Source organism: Haliotis rufescens, unplaced genomic scaffold (assembly GCF_023055435.1).
Source record: "Haliotis rufescens isolate VD_foot unplaced genomic scaffold, xgHalRufe1.0.p SCAF_8, whole genome shotgun sequence".
Taxonomy (NCBI): domain Eukaryota; kingdom Metazoa; phylum Mollusca; class Gastropoda; order Lepetellida; family Haliotidae; genus Haliotis; species Haliotis rufescens.
In genome coordinates, this window is record NW_025964372.1 from 3712583 (window position 1) to 3734623 (window position 22041).

General features: G+C 44.1%; 1 protein-coding gene across 1 annotated transcript in view; it reads right to left on the bottom strand.

Annotated features, from left to right (window-relative positions):
- The window catches only part of LOC124122360, a 52709-nt gene that overhangs the window by 13895 nt on the left and 16773 nt on the right, over positions 1-22041 (bottom strand). The window contains exons 2-7 of the mRNA XM_048389263.1: positions 7788-7961; positions 5564-6610; positions 2171-2327; positions 1094-1238; positions 461-570; positions 87-206 (exon numbers count right to left, since the gene is read on the bottom strand). Of these exons, the coding sequence (XP_048245220.1) occupies positions 87-206; positions 461-570; positions 1094-1238; positions 2171-2327; positions 5564-6610; positions 7788-7946 (1738 nt within the window). The 5' untranslated portion in view covers positions 7947-7961. The remainder of the gene's footprint in view (positions 1-86; positions 207-460; positions 571-1093; positions 1239-2170; positions 2328-5563; positions 6611-7787; positions 7962-22041) is intronic.

Below are 22041 nucleotides of genomic sequence, written 5' to 3' on the forward strand. Positions count from 1 at the left end.
AATTCCAGCCTAGTTCGGCAAGGGTGGAAACTGGACTTTTATAGTCAGTTACCTCCCTTGTCTCGGGAATATGCCCCAAGACATACCTCTCTCATAGATGAGTCCGAGACTGTTAATCATGACAGGGATGGAGGGATGACAAGGCGCCACCTTCTCCGACTCCGCTAGAGTCTCCTTCAGCAACGTCTCGGCTTCGTCATAGTGTTCTGCATCACATTATAACTTTGGATTAATCATGATATTGGGAGAAAGTATGACATATGATAAGAGCATATTGGGCCCGCTGAAATTGACAAATTTGACAGGAACTTTGAAGAATCTTGAATGAAATATATCCGTAATATTCATACGAGACAATTTTTTCACATTGAATTAATCAAGAACATCTTGTACAAAGTTGGTCAATGTCTTCCAATGTGATGACTTGACATTATCAGGACATTTAAGCCAATAAACCTACCTAGGAATATCATGGGTATCGCCAGATAGCACCTGACGTTGATGATTCTGTTGGTCAGTTTCCGTCCGTCATGGCAGCGGCCTGACTCCTCTAATGCCTCCAGATAGAAGCTGAAAGGGAGGGGTCAGTGTTATATAAACGCACAAGGGCGCGCGCAAGAATAATGGAGTTATGTTTCGGCTGGACTAACGAGTCCAATCAAAATCGCGCAAACGAAATCAACATCCGGCTCGTAAACTGCCGTGCAGATTGCGGTCGATTTCAGGCTTTGCAAGGCACGTTTACCGTCAACTTAGCGTCAACAGATATTTTCCAAATCTTTTCAAGTTTTTAAGCAAGGTGCTCACGTGATTTGATGCACTACGTTCAATAAGACCCGTTTTATGACAATATAGATTTTGATAATCGATCAGACCGTCTTCACTGGACGCCGCCATTTTGTTTGAAGTAAATGCTATTGATATGAGACGAGGAATCTGATTGGTCAGTAGAAGGGACATAGAAGGACATAACTGGTGGCGCTACAATCGAGCCCAAAAGTTCCAGCTTCGTTCGGCAAGGGTGGAAACTTACGTTTACAATCACTTAACTCCCTTGCCTCGGAAAGATGGTCTTCTCCAAATATTGACTTACTTTCTCGACTTGGTGTTCTTGCCCTGGCGGCAGTAGTTGAGGCCCATGTCCGCCATGACTGACACCAGCGCCTCGGGTGTGTTCCCTCTGCGCAGGACCGGAAGCGCCTCTTTGAATAGCCCCATCGCCTCCACTAAGTCTGTTCCTAGTAAGTAGATAAACATGATATTACTATTATAGGTGTCTCTGAAGTACAAGTACAGGTTTCTACTAAGTAAATGTATAGGTGTCTACCAAGTACAAGTATAGGTTTCTACTAAGTACAAGCATAGGTTTCTACGAAGTACAAGCACAGGTTTCTACTAAGTACAAGTATAGGTGTCTACGAAGTACAAGTATAGGTGTCTACGTAGAACAAGTATAGGTTTCTACGAAGTACAAGTATATGACACTACCAAGTACAAGTATAGGTTACTACGGAGTACAAGTTACTTGGGACCTAATCCAACTGGAAAGTGGGGAATGGATAATGTTGTCATTGTAGTAAATCGTTCTAATATAATGATAAAGGACAGTATTTAGATACATGTTGAGTGAGTGGATGAGTATGGTTTTACGCCGCTTTTAGCAATATTCCAGCAATATCACGCCTGAGGATACCAGAAATGGGCTTCACACAGTGTATCCATTCGGGGAATCGAACCCAGGCTTTCAGGGTGACGAGCGAACGCTTAACCACCAGATTTCACCTCAGAACGAATCGGCATCGTAATGTTTCGATGCTATTCAAGATACTTGAATTACCACAGAAATGTTTCAAATCTTTCGTCTGCATACAAAACGTTTCAAGATCTATCTGATCAATATTCGCGAATTCCATTCTGGACCAATCACAAAATAGATTGTTCTTCACTTCGAATATTAACTTAAATTTCAATGTCAACCAACGATCACGTGACCGGAAACCAAGGTTTTGGGCTGGATAGAAATGTAATCTGAAAGTCTGTAATTTGTCATTTTTTATTCGTCATGTATGCACATACGTGTTCCCTATAAATAATTACGTGCAATAATTACGATCCTGCAGTTCATCAAACTGGAGATAAGGCTTGATTATTGTCATGTTGACAATGATACCTTTGCCGAGAGTTTTCGCCATGCCAAGCAGCCATTTCTGCGTGGCACATTCTTCTGTATTCCCGAATCTTGTGGCGGACCACATCATGGCTTCGTAGAATTGGACCGCCTCTCCTGGGAAACACTTCACCAGCAGGTTCTCGGCTGACATGGCAACCTAGAATTACCATACCAAATATGGTATATACACATAAAGGATTAATGATGATATCGAATACATTTTGAGTTGTAACAGGATCACGAGGTGTACATGGGGTTTTATGCGGACAACGTTAGGTTTTATACCACGAGCCAGAGGGACGCATTAAACCCCTGTACCCCGAGTAATCTTGCTACAACGAACTAGTGAGTGAGTGAGTGAGTATGGTTTTACGCCGCTTTTAGCAATATTTCAGCAATATCACGGCGGGGGACACCAGAAATGGGCTTCACACATTGTACCCATGTCGGGAATCGAACCCGGGTCTTCGGCGTGACGAGCGAACGCTTTAACCACTAGACTACCCGACCGCCCCTACAACGAATTAATCTTACCGACATGTTTTAATATGACATTGTAAAATAATTAAAATAAATCCCTATTTGATAGAAAACAGCTGCTCGATTGTCACGTGACATACATTGGCTCGGAAGAAGCGTGCGGCTTTTTGCTTTGAAGCGGGGTATAAAGGATTTATTCTGTCTCTCAAAAATGCACGTGCAGACTATAGTCCTCGTGGCGGGGTATAAGAGATTTATTACCCCGCTGAGAAATTTATTACCATCCAAGGCGGGTGACACAGTATTTTATCAAGATCACGTGGACCAATCAGATCTCATCATTCTGACATGGAGGTATGCTGAGGGCAAACGTACGTACATGGAGTTTGTGGTATTAGCCATAAACAAACACACACACGACCCTGTTTGTTTCTTTGTTATTTAACGCTGCACTCAGCAATATTCCAGTCTGTAAATAATCGAGTCTGGACCAGACAATCCAGTGATTGATATCACGAGCATCGATCTACGCAATTGGGATACGATGACATGCACCAACCAAGTCAGCGAGCCTGACCATCCGATGCCGTTAGTCGCCTCTTACGACCAGCAGTTTGTTGGGTACTTATTCTACCCCGGATCGTCAAAGGAGTGTTGGGTGTGTGATTATTGCCGCTTTGCCCAGAAATTCCGCTATGTAACGACGTCAGCGTGGAAGGAAAGGGACGCAGGAGAGGCAAAAGTTTTTTCGAAAACCATAAATACGGGCGTGGTGACGACAGTTAAATGCTCAGTCGAAACGTGTCTGGGATTCGAACCTCCTGTCAAAGCATCCTGACATGGCCTGATTGGCACGTTAGACCCAGTAGCGTGGTTAATCAAATTGGCTAACGGACAAAAAGGTCAGGCAATTTAAGATCGCGAAAACCTTGTATATATATATATAGGTCCAGGGGTTAATGTAGGTTTATCCAAATAATGCAAGGCTTTGCAAGCCCTTGAGACTATAGAGAATTGGAGGTACCGGGTCCAAAATGGTCCCCACTTAATGCTTGTCGTAAAAGGCGACTCAATGGATTGGTGGTCGAGGTCGGTTTTGTGGTGGATCGTTACTCTTGATATCAATCACTGGATTTTCTGGTTTCCTGAATCAGACTCCGACTCCCAATTGCGTGGATCGATGCTCATGATGTCAAGACTCGATTATATAAACGCCAACGTCATATAGCTGGAATATTGTTAAGTGCGGCGTTAAACAATCTCATTCAAATCAGATCTTAGGTCCCGCTATCGCTTAACACAGATCTGAGGACATCCAATTACGGGTCACGTCAGAACGACCTTTCGTGAACTTTGACCGACCCCTGAAATGACTGACAAGAAGTCGACATTAGCCAATTAGAAAGCAGCTTTCTCGAGCTTTACGGCATCGTTTCAACCTGGCGACTTCCATTTCAGACTACGCTTGAAAAATATGTTGACACAGTTCTCGTTTAAAATTTTGAAAACTGAATAAACGAACATTCCGGAATGTCTCATATATGGTTGAAATTGTATGGCATTGCTTCCCACGGACTGTGCAACGCCTCTACCGTTCAAATGTTTACGATAATTTTGACGGAATCAGCCGTACGGGCCGTAACTATCGTTCGGAATACCCCGTCTTAACATTGTCGAGGTTCCATGATTAGAAAACAAATTCCGACTATCACTTCCTAATCTGGTAAGCGACGCCTTGATTGATCGGATGAAAGGTCGTTCTGACGTGGGATGTCATCAGATCTTTGTTCAGCGATAGCGAGAACTAAGATCTGATTTTAATGAGATTGGGCGTTAAACAACAAACACACTTTTATATACTTACAAAGACCGACCTACAACCCAGTTTACGTTTTCCAAGTCCGCAGCATTAAAACTGCCATATTTACTACTGGAAAGAATTTAAAGAAAGGTAAAGTATAATATAACAGAAGCATCGGGTGTTCCTTAACTTATTTTAAGCACTATATAACTAAGCAATTAAGCGATCTTGACCTTGACATGTGACCTTGACCTGTATAAGCTGAAGAGCATTCGTATCCGGCAATGGCGCGAGGTTTCATATGCCAGTTTGACAGGTTTTCACAGGCAACCTGTACTAGACCTGCTACACCGCGTTCAACAACATTCCCTTACAAACCCACTGTTACTGTACGTGCAGCGTTACACAAACAAACAAACATCAAGTTTTGTTTGGTTTGTTTGTTGTTTAAGACCGCACTCAGCAATATTCCAGCTGTATGACGCCGGTCGCCTCTGGACCAGACAATCCAGTGATATGATTGCATCGATCTACGCAATTGGGATACGCTGACATGCATCAACCGAGTCAACCCGATCCCATTAGTCACTTCTGACGACAAGCATAGTAGCCTGTTCAGAAAGCATGGATTGCTGAAGACCTACTCTAACACGGATCTTCACGGCTGATGCATGTCATCGATCCCATTTGCGTGGATCGATGCTCATGATATCAATCACTGGATTGTCTGGTCCAGGCTCGTTATTTACAGACCGCCGTCATATAGCTGGAATATTGCTGAGTGCGGCGTAAAACAACAAATCAACCAACCAATCGAGTCTGACCGATTTGCCACTACCGGGTCTCAGATAGACATGACAACTTCAAAATCTATCTATCTATCTATCTATCTATCTATCTATCTATCTATCTATCTATCTATCTATCTATCTATCTATCTATCTATCTATCTATCTATCTATCTATCTATCTATCTATCTATCTATCTATCTATCTATCTATCTATCTATCTAACGGGATCTGGTGGTCAGGCTCGCTGACTTGGTTGAACAACAAACCGGATCTTCACGGGCCATTCTTAGGAGAAAAAAACTAGTGCCAGTCAGACCTACTTGCAGGAAGGCAGGGTACGTGTGTTCTGTGCAGTGTATTGCTTGCTCCAGGACCTGTCTCAGATTGGGCCAATCATCGTGGAGGTATCCGAACACGGTCTGCTGGGGCTTCACGAACAACTCCGTGTCCGCTTTCTTCAGGACGTCCAGAAACAATGTCACAAACTGCAGTCGGACAGTGTCGCTGTATTTGATATGGTTCCCCATGATATTCCGGACGTAATGGCTGATAACGGTTTGAAGGTGCATTCGTTGTCCGCCATTTTCCAGCTCCACGACCCCGGAGTTCCTCATCTCTATGAGCTGAGCTTTGGCTTCGGCTTGGTTGTTGCCAAGGAGTTTCAGGATATGGTCCACACGGAAGGATCCTTTGAATATTGAAATATCAAATATCCTCTGCTTCAAGAAGTCATTAAGGCCTTCGAACTGACGTAAAGCTGCAGAATTCAAAACGTCATTTGTTGAATGGATTCGCTTTGACCTGTTTGTCCCGGAGAGGAGCTCTTCAAATTCGTGAGGAGACAGAGGAATCCCCTGTGCCTTGACCAACTCATGGGCAGCGTCCATAGCTAAGGGAGGTAACCCCATGCAGTGTTTCTCAATGGCTTCCCTGTACGGGTCAACGTTAACGTCAGGAGCACAGCGTTTCACCAACGTCACCATGTCTTGAGGAGAAAGGGGTTTGATTGACACTTGTTTTGCTGGAGGGAAGTTGAAAGCTTTCTGGGTTGTTATGATGGCGAATGCTCGTTTTGAAGCCTCCATGAGCTTCTTGACTAGATCCAGAAACTGTACGTGAAGTCCGATTCTGTGAAAGCTTTCACACTTCAGCAAGACGAAGAAGTGGGAACACTTGGGGTCATCGGTAGCGATCTTTCTGAAGCTGTTGACCAGTGACGTGTCTGACGTTGCAGTTGTGTGCAGTTCCAAGCCAGCACTGAGACGCGCGAGGAGGTCATCATAGGTCATGACGTCCACACAGGACATGTGGTAGCACATCAGCTTCTTATCTTTCGCCGCCATCTCGTCCTGAAGCTCGTGGGAGATCTGAAAAAGCACCAGAGAGTGCGTGAAACCATGGTTACGAAACCAGGATATGAATGAAACATAAGAAAGGTTATTTTTTCACACGGGTAACAAATGTTACCATATGTTTTGATGTACCTATGTTTTGCCCAGAGGGAAGCGGTTCATATGCAAAATATCCGTCCTAAATAAGAAAAGGGAACATGGTTTGCTTACCACTGTTAATAATAAAGGGGACCGCCTCCGTGGTCTAGTGGTAGAACGTCTGCCCGGAGAGCGGAAGGTCCGGGGTTCGATCACCGGCCGCGTCATGCCGAAAGACGTTAAAAGATGGTACTTGATGTTACCCTGTCTGGCACTCGGCATTAAGAGGTTAAAACAAGGACTGGTCGGCTCGGAGTCAGTATACAGTGTCTGAGTGGGGTATTCATGTCAAACTGCGGCATTGCATCTCAGTGGGATAGCACTATAGCATGGGCATTAGTCCGGACTAGTACAAGCAGCCACACACACGTACACACACGCACACGCACACGCACACGCACGTGCATTCTCGTCGCTATATAAGTGCAATAATCTTGAACGTGACGTTAAACCCTATTTCACTTCACCTAAATGTTGAGAGTTGGCAGTTCGCGAATTCAACTCTCTAGCACTGTTTCATGTGATGCGAGGCTACCACTATATTTGGGGTAACAAACTGACGTTACATATAAGAAGTGCGCTGCAATCCGATACAAGCTAGACAGTTTCAGCTCAGGTGAAAGATATTCATTTACATTAGTTTTACGATTGTTTCATAAAGCAACAAAGAACTGTATGAATACAAACGTTCACAATATACATCAAGAATAAAATGTTTAAGGTAGTGAAATTACACTGAGAATTCAAGAGACTTAACACTTAAAGCTGTAAACTGAAATTATGTTTTTCAACGCCGAACTAAGTAATCTATGCATAGACTCGTTAGTCCAGCCAAAATGTAAGTCCATAATACCAGCCTAGTCGACAAGGGTGGAAACTGGACTGTTATAGTCAGTTAACGCTCTTGCCTCGGGAAGATGGGGTCTGAAGTGAGTGGATGAGGTAGTATATCGGTATAGTCAGTGAACTTTGCAGTACGTTGACCACTAGTCGGTCCGTGGCACCTTTCAGATGGCGAGACTAGGGAATAAACTGGATGCATCAGATTTCGTACCTTTTCTGCCAAACAGCTTTTCCCAACCATGGGTGGTCCAAGAAGTTGAACAGCCCTCGTAGAGTGACCGAGCATCTTCTTGATTGCCTCCCTTTCCTCGTCTCGACCTATGAAGGGGACAAGGTCACAGGGTTCGTCCTCAGGGTCGTCCTCAAACATGGTGAACTCTGGTCACTGCAAAAGATTGTAAAACAGGAACATAGCTGAATCACTGGAACATTGACATTACTGAATCACTAGAACATTGGCATTACTGATTAACTGGAACATTGACATTACTGATTTACTGGAACATTGACATTACTGAATCACTGGAACATTGACATTACTCAATCACTGGAACATTGACATTACTCAATCACTGGAACATTGACATAACTGAATCACTGGAACATTGACATTACTGATTCATTGGAACACTGACACCACTGAATCACTGGAATACTGACACCACTGATTCACTGGAACATTGACATTACTCAATCACTGGAACATTGACATAACTGAATCACTGGAACATTGACATTACTGATTCATTGGAACACTGACACCACTGAATCACTGGAATACTGACACCACTGATTCACTGGAACATTGACATTACTCAATCACTGGAACATTGACACCACTGAATCACTGGAACATTGACATTACTGAATCACTGGAACATTGACACCACTGAATCACTGGAACATTGACATTACTGAATCACTGGAACATTGACATAACTGAATCACTGGAACATTGACATCACTGAATCACTGGAACATTGACATAACTGAATCACTGGAACATTGACATTACTGATTCACTGGAACATTGACATTACTGAATCACAGGAACATTGACATTACTGATTCACTGGAACATTGACAGAACTGAATCACTGGAACATTGACATAACTGATTCACTGGAACATTGACATAACTGATTTAATGGAACATTGACACCACTGAATCACTGGAACATTGACATTACTTAATCACTGGAACATTGACATTACTGAATCACTAGAACATTGGCATTACTGATTAACTGGAACATTGACATTACTGATTTACTGGAACATTGACATTACTGAATCACTGGAACATTGACATTACTCAATCACTGGAACATTGACATTACTCAATCACTGGAACATTGACATAACTGAATCACTGGAACATTGACATTACTGATTCATTGGAACACTGACACCACTGAATCACTGGAACACTGACACCACTGATTCACTGGAACATTGACATTACTCAATCACTGGAACATTGACACCACTGAATCACTGGAACATTGACATTACTGAATCACTGGAACATTGACACCACTGAATCACTGGAACATTGACATTACTGAATCACTGGAACATTGACATAACTGAATCACTGGAACATTGACATCACTGAATCACTGGAACATTGACATAACTGAATCACTGGAACATTGACATTACTGATTCACTGGAACATTGACATTACTGAATCACAGGAACATTGACATTACTGATTCACTGGAACATTGACAGAACTGAATCACTGGAACATTGACATAACTGATTCACTGGAACATTGACATAACTGATTTAATGGAACATTGACACCACTGAATCACTGGAACATTGACATTACTTAATCACTGGAACATTGACATTACTCAATCACTGGAACATTGACATCACTGACTCACTGGAACATTGACATAACTGATTCACTAGAACATTGACATAACTGAATCACTGGAACATTGACATAACTGATTTAATGGAACATTGACACCACTGAAACACTGAAACACTGACATCACTGAATCACTGGAACATTGACATTACTTAATCACTGAAACATTGACACCACTGAATCACAGGAACATTTGCATTACTGAATCACTTGAACATTGACATTACTGAATCACAGGAACATTGACCTTACTGATTTACTGGAACATTCACATCACTGAATCACTGAAACACTGACATCACTGAATCACTGGAACACTGACACCACTGATTCACTGAAACATTGACACCACTGATTCACTGGAACATTGACACCACTGAATCACTGGAACATTGACACCACTGATTCACTGGAACATTGACATTACTGAATCACTGGAACATTGACATTACTGATTCACTGGAACATTCGACATCACTGAATCACTGAAACATTGACACAAATGATTCACTGGAACACTGACACCACTGAATCACTGAAACATTGACATTACTGAATCACTTGAACATTGACACTACTGAATCACTTTCAAAACTTTCGGTGATGCGAAAACCAAGAACACAAGACACAAGGCTTTAACATCTCTCCCGCGCTTCCGTGATTTAGTGACAGAGACCGACCTGTCTTCCTTCACCCCAGTGCACGGTGTCACAGGCCGACCTGTCTTCCTTCACCCCAGTGCACGGTGACAGAGACCGACCTGTCTTCCTTCACCCCAGTGCACGGTGACAGAGACCGACCTGTCTTCCTTCACCCCAGTGCACGGTGACAGAGACCGACCTGTCTTCCTTCACCCCAGTGCACGGTGACAGAGACCGACCTGTCTTCCTTCACCCCAGTGCACGGTGACAGAGACCGACCTGTCTTCCTTCACCCCAGTGCACGGTGTCACAGGCCGACCTGTCTTCCTTCACCCCAGTGCACGGTGACAGAGACCGACCTGTCTTCCTTCACCCCAGTGCACGGTGACAGAGACCGACCTGTCTTCCTTCACCCCAGTGCACGGCGACAGAGACCGACCTGTCTTCCTTCACCCCAGGGCACGGCGACAGAGACCGACCTGTCTTCCTTCACCCCAGTGCACGGCGACAGAGACCGACCTGTCTTCCTTCAACCCAGTGCACGGTGTCACAGGCCGACCTGTCTTCCTTCACCCCAGGGCACGGTGACAGAGACCGACCTGTCTTCCTTCACCCCAGTGCACGGTGACAGAGACCGACCTGTCTTCCTTCACCCCAGTGCACGGTGACAGAGACCGACCTGTCTTCCTTCACCCCAGTGCACGGTGATAGAGACCGACCTGTCTTCCTTCACCCCAGTGCACGGTGACAGAGACCGACCTGTCTCCCTTCACCCCAGTGCACGGTGTCACAGGCCGACCTGTCTTCCTTCACCCCAGTGCACGGTGAGAGAGACCGACCTGTCTTCCTTCAACCCAGTGCACGGTGTCACAGGCCGACCTGTCTTCCTTCACCCCAGGGCACGGTGACAGAGACCGACCTGTCTTCCTTCACCCCAGTGCACGGTGACAGAGACCGACCTGTCTTCCTTCACCCCAGTGCACGGTGACAGAGACCGACCTGTCTTCCTTCACCCCAGTGCACGGTGACAGAGACCGACCTGTCTTCCTTCACCCCAGGGCACGGTGACAGAGACCGACCTGTCTTCCTTCACCCCAGGGCACGGTGACAGAGACCGACCTGTCTTCCTTCACCCCAGTGCACGGTGACAGAGACCGACCTGTCTTCCTTCACCCCAGTGCACGGTGACATAGACCGACCTGTCTTCCTTCACCCCAGTGCACGGTGACAGAGACCGACCTGTCTTCCTTCACCCCAGTGCACGGTGACAGAGACCGACCTGTCTTCCTTCACCCCAGTGCACGGTGACAGAGACCGACCTGTCTTCCTTCACCCCAGTGCACGGTGACAGAGACCGACCTGTCTTCCTTCACCCCAGGGCACGGTGACAGAGACCGGCCTGTCTCCCTTCACCCCAGTGCACGGTGACAGAGACCGACCCGTCTTCCTTCACCCCAGGGCACGGTGACAGAGACCGACCTGTCTTCCTTCACCCCAGTGCACGGTGACAGAGACCGACCTGTCTTCCTTCACCCCAGTGCACGGTGACAGAGACCGGCCTGTCTCCCTTCACCCCAGTGCACGGTGACAGAGACCGGCCTGTCTTCCTTCACCCCAGTGCACGGTGACAGAGACCGACCTGTCTTCCTTCACCCCAGTGCACGGTGACAGAGACCGACCTGTCTTCCTTCACCCCAGTGCACGGTGACAGAGACCGGCCTGTCTTCCTTCACCCCAGTGCACGGTGACAGAGACCGGCCTGTCTCCCTTCACCCCAGGGCACGGTGACAGAGACCGACCTGTCTTCCTTCACCCCAGTGCACGATGACAGAGACCGACCTGTCTTCCTTCACCCCAGTGCACGGTGACAGAGACCGACCTGTCTTCCTTCACCCCAGTGCACGGTGACAGAGACCGGCCTGTCTTCCTTCACCCCAGTGCACGGTGACAGAGACCGGCCTGTCTCCCTTCACCCCAGGGCACGGTGACAGAGACCGACCTGTCTTCCTTCACCCCAGGGCACGGTGACAGAGACCGACCTGTCTTCCTTCACCCCAGGGCACGGTGTCACAGGCCGGTCAGTGTTGTAATCACTGCACAAAGCAGCGAGTGGCCACAAAGGAACATGATTCATTCATATCCGCCAATGAATCTAGTCCTCGCATTTCAAATTGACGAGTCTTAAAGTAGCATGTACTGGCCTAATTCATTTCGCGCTGATGGCCTAAATAGAGATGCATTCCAAACATAACAACTTTTTGGGTACGGCGCGTGCTCTTGGAATCTTCATCCGCGAAATGGCTGCGGCGTTGCTAAGACTGCCGCAAACCATCTTCAATCATATATCTTATTCCGATATCCGATTCTTTGTGTTGGCAGCACAACGCCTGGTGGAGCTTGATTCCGGTTAAGGAATGAGAAAGTGGCTTGAATTAATGTTGAGTGAATACTATTTCACTTGTTATATGATGTTTGAACCTAAAGTGGGAACAAAGCCCAGAATAACGACGCTCTTTGACGTGTTTGACGTTTTTGACGGTTTGACTTTGGTAACACGAACAATTGTTGCGAAAAAAGGATTCAAACTCTCGATTAACGGATCAAGGTATTGATGAGGTTTCAAAACTGATAATACTGCTAATATCGCAGAGAAATATACCCCAGGTACATTTCTAAATATACAAATGTAACATACAGACTCTAAACCAAATATACCCAATACAGCCCTCGCAGGTCTATAATATTTGAAAAGACTAGATTACCGCAGTATCTGAATATGAAGAACGTCTCTTGGCTCCTTTATATTATACTTAATAGTATTCCAGTTATATCACGGCGTGCCAGTTTAATGTGGGAGGAAAGTCCGAAGTGATGCAGGTCTCAGACGTTTACCACTTTGGTGAAACCCACGGTTATGGTGCTGACAAACCTAGAAACATAATCGGGGCGAACCGGGATTCGAACCCACAATCATAGGATTCTGTCATACCCAAGCGACGCAACTCAAATGAGGCGCCTGACGACTTGACCAGCCCTGCTCCCTGATCGGATAAGTAAATATTGTCTATATAACAATTTCCATTGTGACGGTCTTTAATCTTACTTCAGCGATTGTGTGTAGCGTGATGTTCTGAGGCGAAATCAAATATATTTTTTCCTCACACGTGGTCGTGTCTTTTCAATAGTTCATGAATGCTATCAGCGCTTGTTCACTTTCAGCTGACAGTGCAAGTGAGGTATAGGTTCTGCTACACCAAATCAGAACCAGTTTTTCGTAAGGAGCCTTCAGTGCAGATCGAGAGATATCTGCAGGCTGTGATTGGAGGATATTCTGTAAGATTTTTATGTCTTTCAAATGTACACCCATTCAGTTATTAAAACTGACCATGTTTTTCTATATTTAGTACTGTCTTTTTCAACATGATGACGTATGCTGAATGTGACCACAGCTATTTTCAAGTAGGTGACATTTGGTGCGAAACTGGGGGTGGTGTGTTCAGCTTCCTGTACTCGGAAAAGGAGCTTGCTAAGCTAGTCATTTTTTATTTTTTTATTGCTGCTCTAAGGCCAAACTGTGCACACTAGTACAGGTAATAGCTGTTGAATACTTAGTTATTTAAAAAAAATATATAACGTAACTATAGAAGTCTATGGGAAAACATTTGGTTGTGTGTAACCTATAGTTCGATTTAACCTATTCCTAATCAGTCATGTACAAATACAGCGGAGTTTTTTATTATGAGACAAACATACCGCGCTGTCAATACAGAGCTAAATTAGGTTACCTGTAGATCTAACCGCGTTAAATTTGAGCCGAACGCGCACCAAAATGTTAATTTTTAAACGTACACCAGATGTCTCCACTGTTTTTTTGTTTATTTGTTTGTTTGTTTTTAACGCCGCACTCAGCAATATTCGAGCTATATGACGGCGATCTGTAAATAATCGAATCTGGACCAGACAACCCAGTGATTGACATCACGAGCATCAATCCAAGCGATAGGGATACGATGACATGCATCAACCAAGTCAGCGAGCCTGTCCCCTCCATCCCGGGAGTCGCCTCTTACAAGCATAGTTGCCTTTTACGGCAAGCATGGGGATGAAGACCTTTTCTAACCCGGATCTTCACTTGTGATCGTGAAACAACCATTTTGCTACATTTCGTCAGAAAGAGCTTCTGTGTTTGTTGTTTAACGCCACACAAATATTCCCGCTATAAAACAGCAGCTTGTAAATAATCGAATCTTGGCCAGACAAACCAGTGATTGATATCATGAAGAACGATCCCCGCCGTCGGGGTACGATGACACACAATCAACCAGGTCACGGAGACGGACCATCCGATCCAACCGGTCTGTCCTTATAATCCAGTGATTGATATCATGAGCATCGATCCACGCAATTGGGATACGATGACATGCATCAACCAAGTCAGCAAACCTGACAAGGCGATCCTTTCGGTCTACTCTTTTAAAAAGTAATATAAAAATAACCTTATCGCCACTCGCAACGACATATCTGTCCTTAAAATAATGAAGTCCTCACCTCCTGACTTCATTCACTCAGGACATACAATCCACAATTCCTCGTTGGTGATTCTCTAACAGGCTTATGAAATATTCATGGTTTCTATGGAACCGAAAATTCTGAATTTTTTATATAGAAAATGTATATCGATATAAGATCTGACCGAATATATACTGAAAGTATGCTCTATTTTAGTTAGCACGTATATAGCAATAGTTGAATTTTCTTTCCGTTCCGCATAAACAAAGGAATGCATATAACAGAAAACAGAAACGAAAGTACACATCGACCTTAAAAACAACATCCGTGTTCTCACCGTTATTTGGTACTACGTTGATGCGCTTTGAAAGTCCAGCTCCGTTTTCAGTTAACTAATTTCTATATTTGAAAACATTCCATCAATAGATCCTTGAGATAACACACAGACCGTTAGAGTGGATGATTCGTCAACGGCATTTATAACGGTACACAGCTCATCCCGTGATGAACATAGTTCGCTGCAGTTGGGGCAATGAGGCATAGCAAGGGGAGACAACTGTTGCTAAGGGAGTATACAGGGATGACGACTTTTCACGAGGAGCTGTGTGGCCTCCGGTTGTGACCTCCATATTGTGTCATACAAATTGCGTTGTGGTGGGTCAGTGTGACCTTTCCCACTGAAACTTGAATAGGCCATACAGACACGTTCATTCAAATCCACGCGCACATGCAAACTGACCGCGTCAAAACGACAGCACTTGACACATAGACACAGTCTGATGCATACTACGGATGCTGAATGATCGACCGTTTGGTAATCTGGGTGGTTAAAAGAGGTGAAGGGGAATATAGACCCACATCTAGTCTCTGAAATTAACATATAATAATAATTATTTCAATAAAAAATATGATAAAAAGGAGCCCAGAGACTATCTTCATTCTTAGATCTAGACTTGCCAAATATCATAGACTTGCATGGGCTGTATGACGGACTAGGAGGGTTAATTTGTTCAAGAACTTACTGGAAAACCGTTTTAGCTCTCGGTCAATAAAACTTTATTGGAAAACCGTTTTAGCTCTCAGACTATAAAACTTTACTGGAAAACCGTTTTAGCTCTCGGTCAATAAAACTTTATTGGAAAACCGTTTTAGCTCTCAGACTATAAAACTTTACTGGAAAACCGTTTTAGCTCTCGGTCAATAAAACTTTATTGGAAAACCGTTTTAGCTCTCAGACTATAAAACTTTACTGGAAAACCGTTTTAGCTCTCGGTCAATATGCCTTTACTGGAAAACAGTTTTAGCTCTCGGTCTATAAAACTATCAAACCATTAGTTGCATGTTCTGAATGAAAAATGTGTGAAAATTGTATGGCTCCTTTTCAGAGAAAATATATTGTACAGTAACAAAATCGCACAATCTTCTTTGGGATACTGCTAGTGTGTCACACAGACCCTGAAACAAATATATCCAATACATGTCTGTAATGGTGGGCAAGTCTAGATTACTGCAGTTTCTGAAAATGAAGAGAGTCTCTGGGCTCCTTTTTATAAAATTTTATTAATAAAATTTAACAACTGTTTTTTTCTGTAAAATGTTTACATTTCAGAGAGGGGATATTAGTCTGGGATGCTGCTTCCGTTGCCATGGTGAAGTTGTGGGCAGCTGTGTTCAAGACGCGAGAAGGGGAGCCGCGAAGATCATCCAAGATGAGGAAGAATTTCAACTGCCACCACTAAGGAAAATGTTGATAAAAGACATGATAATAATTAAAAGATTACGGACGATTGGCGACTCACCACACGTCACATAGCCAATACAATTTTCATCTCCCATAAACGCTGAGAACATTCTGAGAAATGAACTGGGCAAGCCTTCGTGACCAACTCGTGTTATTCCGGGACAAGCCGAACAGCACCTCGTGCCCCATTCGTGACCAACTCGTGTTATTCCGGGACAAGCCGACTAGCGACTCGTGCCCCTCTCATGGACATTTTTGCGACAGGGTTCCGTCTTAGCTCAAACCTTGGACGCGACGTTAAACCCAATTTCACCTCACCTCACTTAGCTCAAACGGGCTTACCTAAAACAAATGTCAACTCGTTGCGTAATGGTTCACATACATTTCCCCATATATTATATATATATTTAAGATGCAATTTAAAGCACATCTGGACATGCGGAATTATACAGTATGATTGAACACATTTAACTGTGTCTTGGGTATATTTTTTATGCAAGACATATGTAAAATCGAAAATAATTTCTGAGGGATTTTTTAAAGAAGAACTTGAAATAATACGCGCATTCTGATTGGTTTGTCATATTTTCGCACATAACATTTATCGATAGGGGACGAGTCTTCTTGCAGCTTACGGAAAGGGGCGAGTGGTGACGAATGGTCTACAAGACGTCACGGCCACAATCAGACGTTGTTGACCTGTCCTGTCATAACGTTGCAAAATGCAGTCAGATGTACACACAGCGACAAAACGAAACAAGGTAACAATTCGAACACATTTGGGCCAAATCGCTGCGTCACAGTTAGATACTAATTTTCGGTATATTAGACTATTCTTTTAATAATGATGGCAATTGTCTCAGTAGTTTCTCCAGATACCCGATGGTTAATTCTGACTCAATCACCGAATGACAAGGACGATGCCATGTGTTTATAAACACTGAAATCAGTCCCTACTTGATCTTTGATATTTGCATCTCTGTCCGCATCTGACCCCAACGGATATCGTTCTTATCCGTTGGCTTTATCCTGCCGAGAAACCTAACAATGATATGTTAAAAGTTTCTATCTAATTTTGATATTTCACACAAAGACAATCAATTAATGATCAGTTTGTTGAATTCCAACAATGAATTAAGCTGTTACCAATAGAAATAGAGAATGTTTAATTACGCACATCTCAGGTCATTGTATACATATTACGTTACACCACCTAGCTCGTATTCCGGAAAAAATCCCAAGTACTTCCACGCCAGTCCTAAATGTTTCCGCTCTAGATCTCCACTTGCACATTCAGTATCAGCGCGACCCGCCTTTAAGGTAGATCACATAACATTGTGCACTCCAGTTGGGGTAAGAACTTGACTCCATGGGTGACACTAGAAACATACACGTCCTTGGCGAGGGCGTTAACAAAACCAATTGTATTTTTCGCTTTGAGTACTGCAAATTTCTTGAGTTCTTGAGGTGGTACACCCATGCTTGACGTAAGAAGTCCGGGGTTCGGGTGGTTAACGGCTGCTAAACCTGGACTGCCAATGTTGTCCCTAGATGACGCCAACACTGGTCACCACTGGTCATCCTCTCGACCATAGCTGGCTGGTGAGTTAATACTGGGTGGGGTTGAGGGCTGGTGATTTAATACTGGGTTGGGTTGAGGGCTGGTGATTTAATACTGGGTGGGGTTGAGGGCTCGTGAGTTAATACTGGGTTGGGTTGAGGGCTGGTGATTTAATACTGGGTGGGGTTGAGGGCTCGTGAGTTAATTCTGGTATGGGTTGAGGGCTGGTGAGTTAATACTGGGTGGGGTTGAGGGTTGGTGAGTTAATACTGGCTGGGGTTGAGGGTTGGTGAGTTAATACTGGCTGGGGTTGAGGGTTGGTGAGTTAATGCTGGGTGGGGTTGCGGGTTGGTGAGTTAATACTTGCTGGGGTTGAGGATTGGTGAGTTAATGCTGGGTGGGGTTGAGGGTTGATGAGTTAATACTGGCTGGGGTTGAGGGTTGGTGAGTTAAAACTGGCTGGGGTTGAGGGTTGGTGAGTTAATACTGGCTGGGGTTGAGGGTTGGTGAGTTAATGCTGGGTGGGGTTGCGGGTTGGTGAGTTAATACTGGCTGGGGTTGAGGGTTGGTGAGTTAATGCTGGGTGGGGTTGAGGGTTGGTGAGTTAATACTCGCTGGGGTTGAGGGTTGGTGAGTTAATACTGGGTGGGGTTGAAGGTTGGTGAGTTAATGCTGGGTGGGGTTGCGGGTTGGTGAGTTAATACTGGCTGGGGTTGAGGGTTGATGAGATAATAATGGCTGGGGTTGAGGTTTGGTGACGGGGTCTATACGGCGACGGCATCTGGACCAGACAAAACAGTGATTGATGTAATGAGCATCGATCCTCGCCGCCCGAGTACGATGTCTCGCATTCACCTGAGTCCTGCATACTGATCCGTTGTACTGATCCAGTTGCAGCAATAGCACTAGCAGTAGTGGTACCCCAGTGAATATCCGGGTTAGAATTGGCCTTCAGCGACCCATGCTTGCGATACAAGGTGACTAACGGGATCGGTCGATCGATCTAATGTGGTCAAGGAAGGGCTTCCTTTCCGCGTGGAGTCTCCAAAGCACAACGGCTTGCTGAAACTCTGGCAATCTCAGAAAATAACAAAGTTCAATTTTGTCAAAAGTTTTGAATTTTCAACTTTTTACACCACTATCTCACATGACAAACGGGGAAAACTTAATTCATGAATCAGTGGGACATTAGTAAGTAAACGAGATGACCATAGATACAGTTTCATGTCTATCTGGGGCGGTCGGCTAGCCTAGTGGTTAAAGCGTTCGCTCGTGGGTACAATATGTGAAGCCCATTTCTGGTGTCCCCCGCCGTGATATTGCTGGAATATTGCTAAAAGCTGCGTAAAACCAAACTCACTCATTCATATCTATCTTGAGTTTCAGGACAAATTGTCTAAAAGGGAAAGCAAATGTCATCTTAAGTTCACTGAAAAAACAATATGTGAAATGCTGTCCTTCCTCATTGATGACATCTACAAGACATTTGGCCAAGTAGTAGGCATCATGGGCATCATCATGAGCACCAATTGCCACCAATTGCCACCAATTGCCATAGGCATCATAGCCTCTCCCTGCTGATCTGTTTCTCTTTGGGGGCGGTCGGGTAGCCTAGTGGTTAAAGCGTTCACTCGTCACGCCGAAGACCCGGGTTCGATTCCCGACATGGGTACAATGTGTGAAGCCCATGTTCTGGTGTCCCCCTGCCGTGATATCGCTGGAATATTGCTAAAAGCGGCGTTAAACCATACTCACTCACTGTTTCTCTTTGCATATGAATCTGAGTTTTAGCTTGGACTGACAAAATCAAAACAAGGGAATTTAGCCTCAGATATATCGATGATCTGACATTGATCAATAACGGTCAAATAGCCCATCTCCCTCCACCGATCTAGCCACTACTAGAAATATAGAAACCAGTGAAGCTACATCAGTTTCATATTTAGATCTACGCATAAAGATTCAGAGTGACTCTCCACAAGATTCTGTGACATGGGAGATGACTTCAAGTGTCCAATCGTCAACTTTCCCTTCATGTCGAGCGATATTCCAGCAGCTCCTGCCTTACTGTCTACATGTCACAACTTTTCAGCTACCATCGAGCATGCTCATTCCACGAAGATCTCACGGCATCATACTACTCTTGTTCAAAACTTGTGTGATCAAAGTTTCGACATTTAAGACCACAGCAAAGCTTTATGGTACACATGTAGAGGACATTTTCAGCTGAACAATTGATTTGCCTGTTCGTGTGTTTGTTACGGGTGCCACCGGTGGGGCAGGATACGCTCAACGTTTCGCGAACGCCTGGTATCATCACTATGTGATAGTTAGTAATAAACACGTGCTCATTGTTCAGTGTGAATAGTACAATGGGTGATGATTATGGAAATGTTTTAGTTGCTTTTATTAAATGAGCAATCAAACAATCGACTAATGTCTATCTAAGCCAGTGACCCTGAAGTAAAATGCTTTATATGACACGGATTAAAAGACCTATATTACGTTACAGATACATTTTCACAAGAAATCCTAAATCGGCGCCTAAAATTGTAAAATGAATAAATATGTCCAGGTTTTCAAAACGTTTCTGATGTGGTATCCTGTATGGCGTATACAACAGGGCGGTGTTTCGCGAGAACGATCACTAAAATGACTTCAAAATGTTTGTTTCCTTATCGCTATAAGCATGTAAGTCAACAACGGCCGTCTCAAATGAATTTGATTGTAATTGGATGCAGAGACGCCTATTTGCGTCCATTCTATGAAATGCGAGTGTCGTCATGGCGACTGGACCACAAAGATGTCTAGCTGTTTTCAACACATCACTAATGGATAAGAATTTATCTGCTGCACCAAGACATTAATCATGTCTTACAAATGTACATGCATATTGCGTTGTACACGTTATTATGATGATACGGAATCCTCATCTTCCTGAGGCAAGGGAGGTAACTGGCTATAAAAGTCCAGTTTCACCCTTCCCGAAATAGGCTGGAATAATGGAGTTAAATTTTAGCTGGATTGACGAGTCTATGCATCGTCCAATCAAAATAGCGTAACAAAATCGACATCCGGTTCGTAAACTGCCATGCAGGTTTCGGGCGATTGAGGGTTTGCAAAGCACGTGTACCGTCAATATAGCGTCAACCTATATATTACAGACCTTTTCGTGTTTTTAATCAAGGTGCTCACGTGACCCGTTTTATTACGATAAAGATCGTGATTAGCGATCAGATGGTCCTGAATGAGCGCCGCCATTTTGTTTCAAACAAATGCAAGTGATGCAAGGGGGGTGGAATCTGACTGGTCAAAAGGAGGGACATAGAAGGGAAATAACTCGTAATAGCCACTGGCGTGAGTTAACTCCCTTGGCTCGGGAAGATGGCAATCCTCTGCATATTTAAATGGATAAAAAATTTCGACCACTACTCAGTACCCGAACCCGTGAATATCCGGGGTAGAATAGGTCTTCAGTCGGCTCCGTCAAGGAGTGATTGGTCTAACGACACTTACTCCAAGTTGTCTCTATCAGCATTCACACACGCATAATAAAGAAACGCAACACCAGTTTTATACTCACATAGTTTTACTTACTCTCAGCCCATCTATCAATACAGGACAGGATCAGACCGGCCAGACTCGTCACTAAATGTGGAAAACTTAGAACGATCGGGATTCGACTCGATCGATTGTAAACCGCGCTCTTCTCTCCTAATGTTGAAGGTATCATTTTATAGTGTTCGGGCCTGGCCTGTCTTTGTCACATGTCACAATACCTCATTTTGATTCGTTAAAAGTTAGATCTGACCATGAACTCATGTGTGTCGTAATCGGAAAAATACAGAAGCCTACGTGCCAGACTGCTCGTCTCTCTATTGATTTTGTGACTCGCATCCGGAAGCTCCATTTATTTCATTAACTAATGGACGATAACCAGGAACCAATCCAATGATAATTAGGAAATGTCCAGAATACCTTGTGATAAATGTGAAATGTCTTTTATATATTGATTCCTTTCAAACTAAAAGTTCTGTCACAAACTATATCTTATGCAACTCCTCATTGCAGCTATAACGGTTTTATTTGTTACCATTTTCTAATGTTTTTGAGATGCATTTTTAA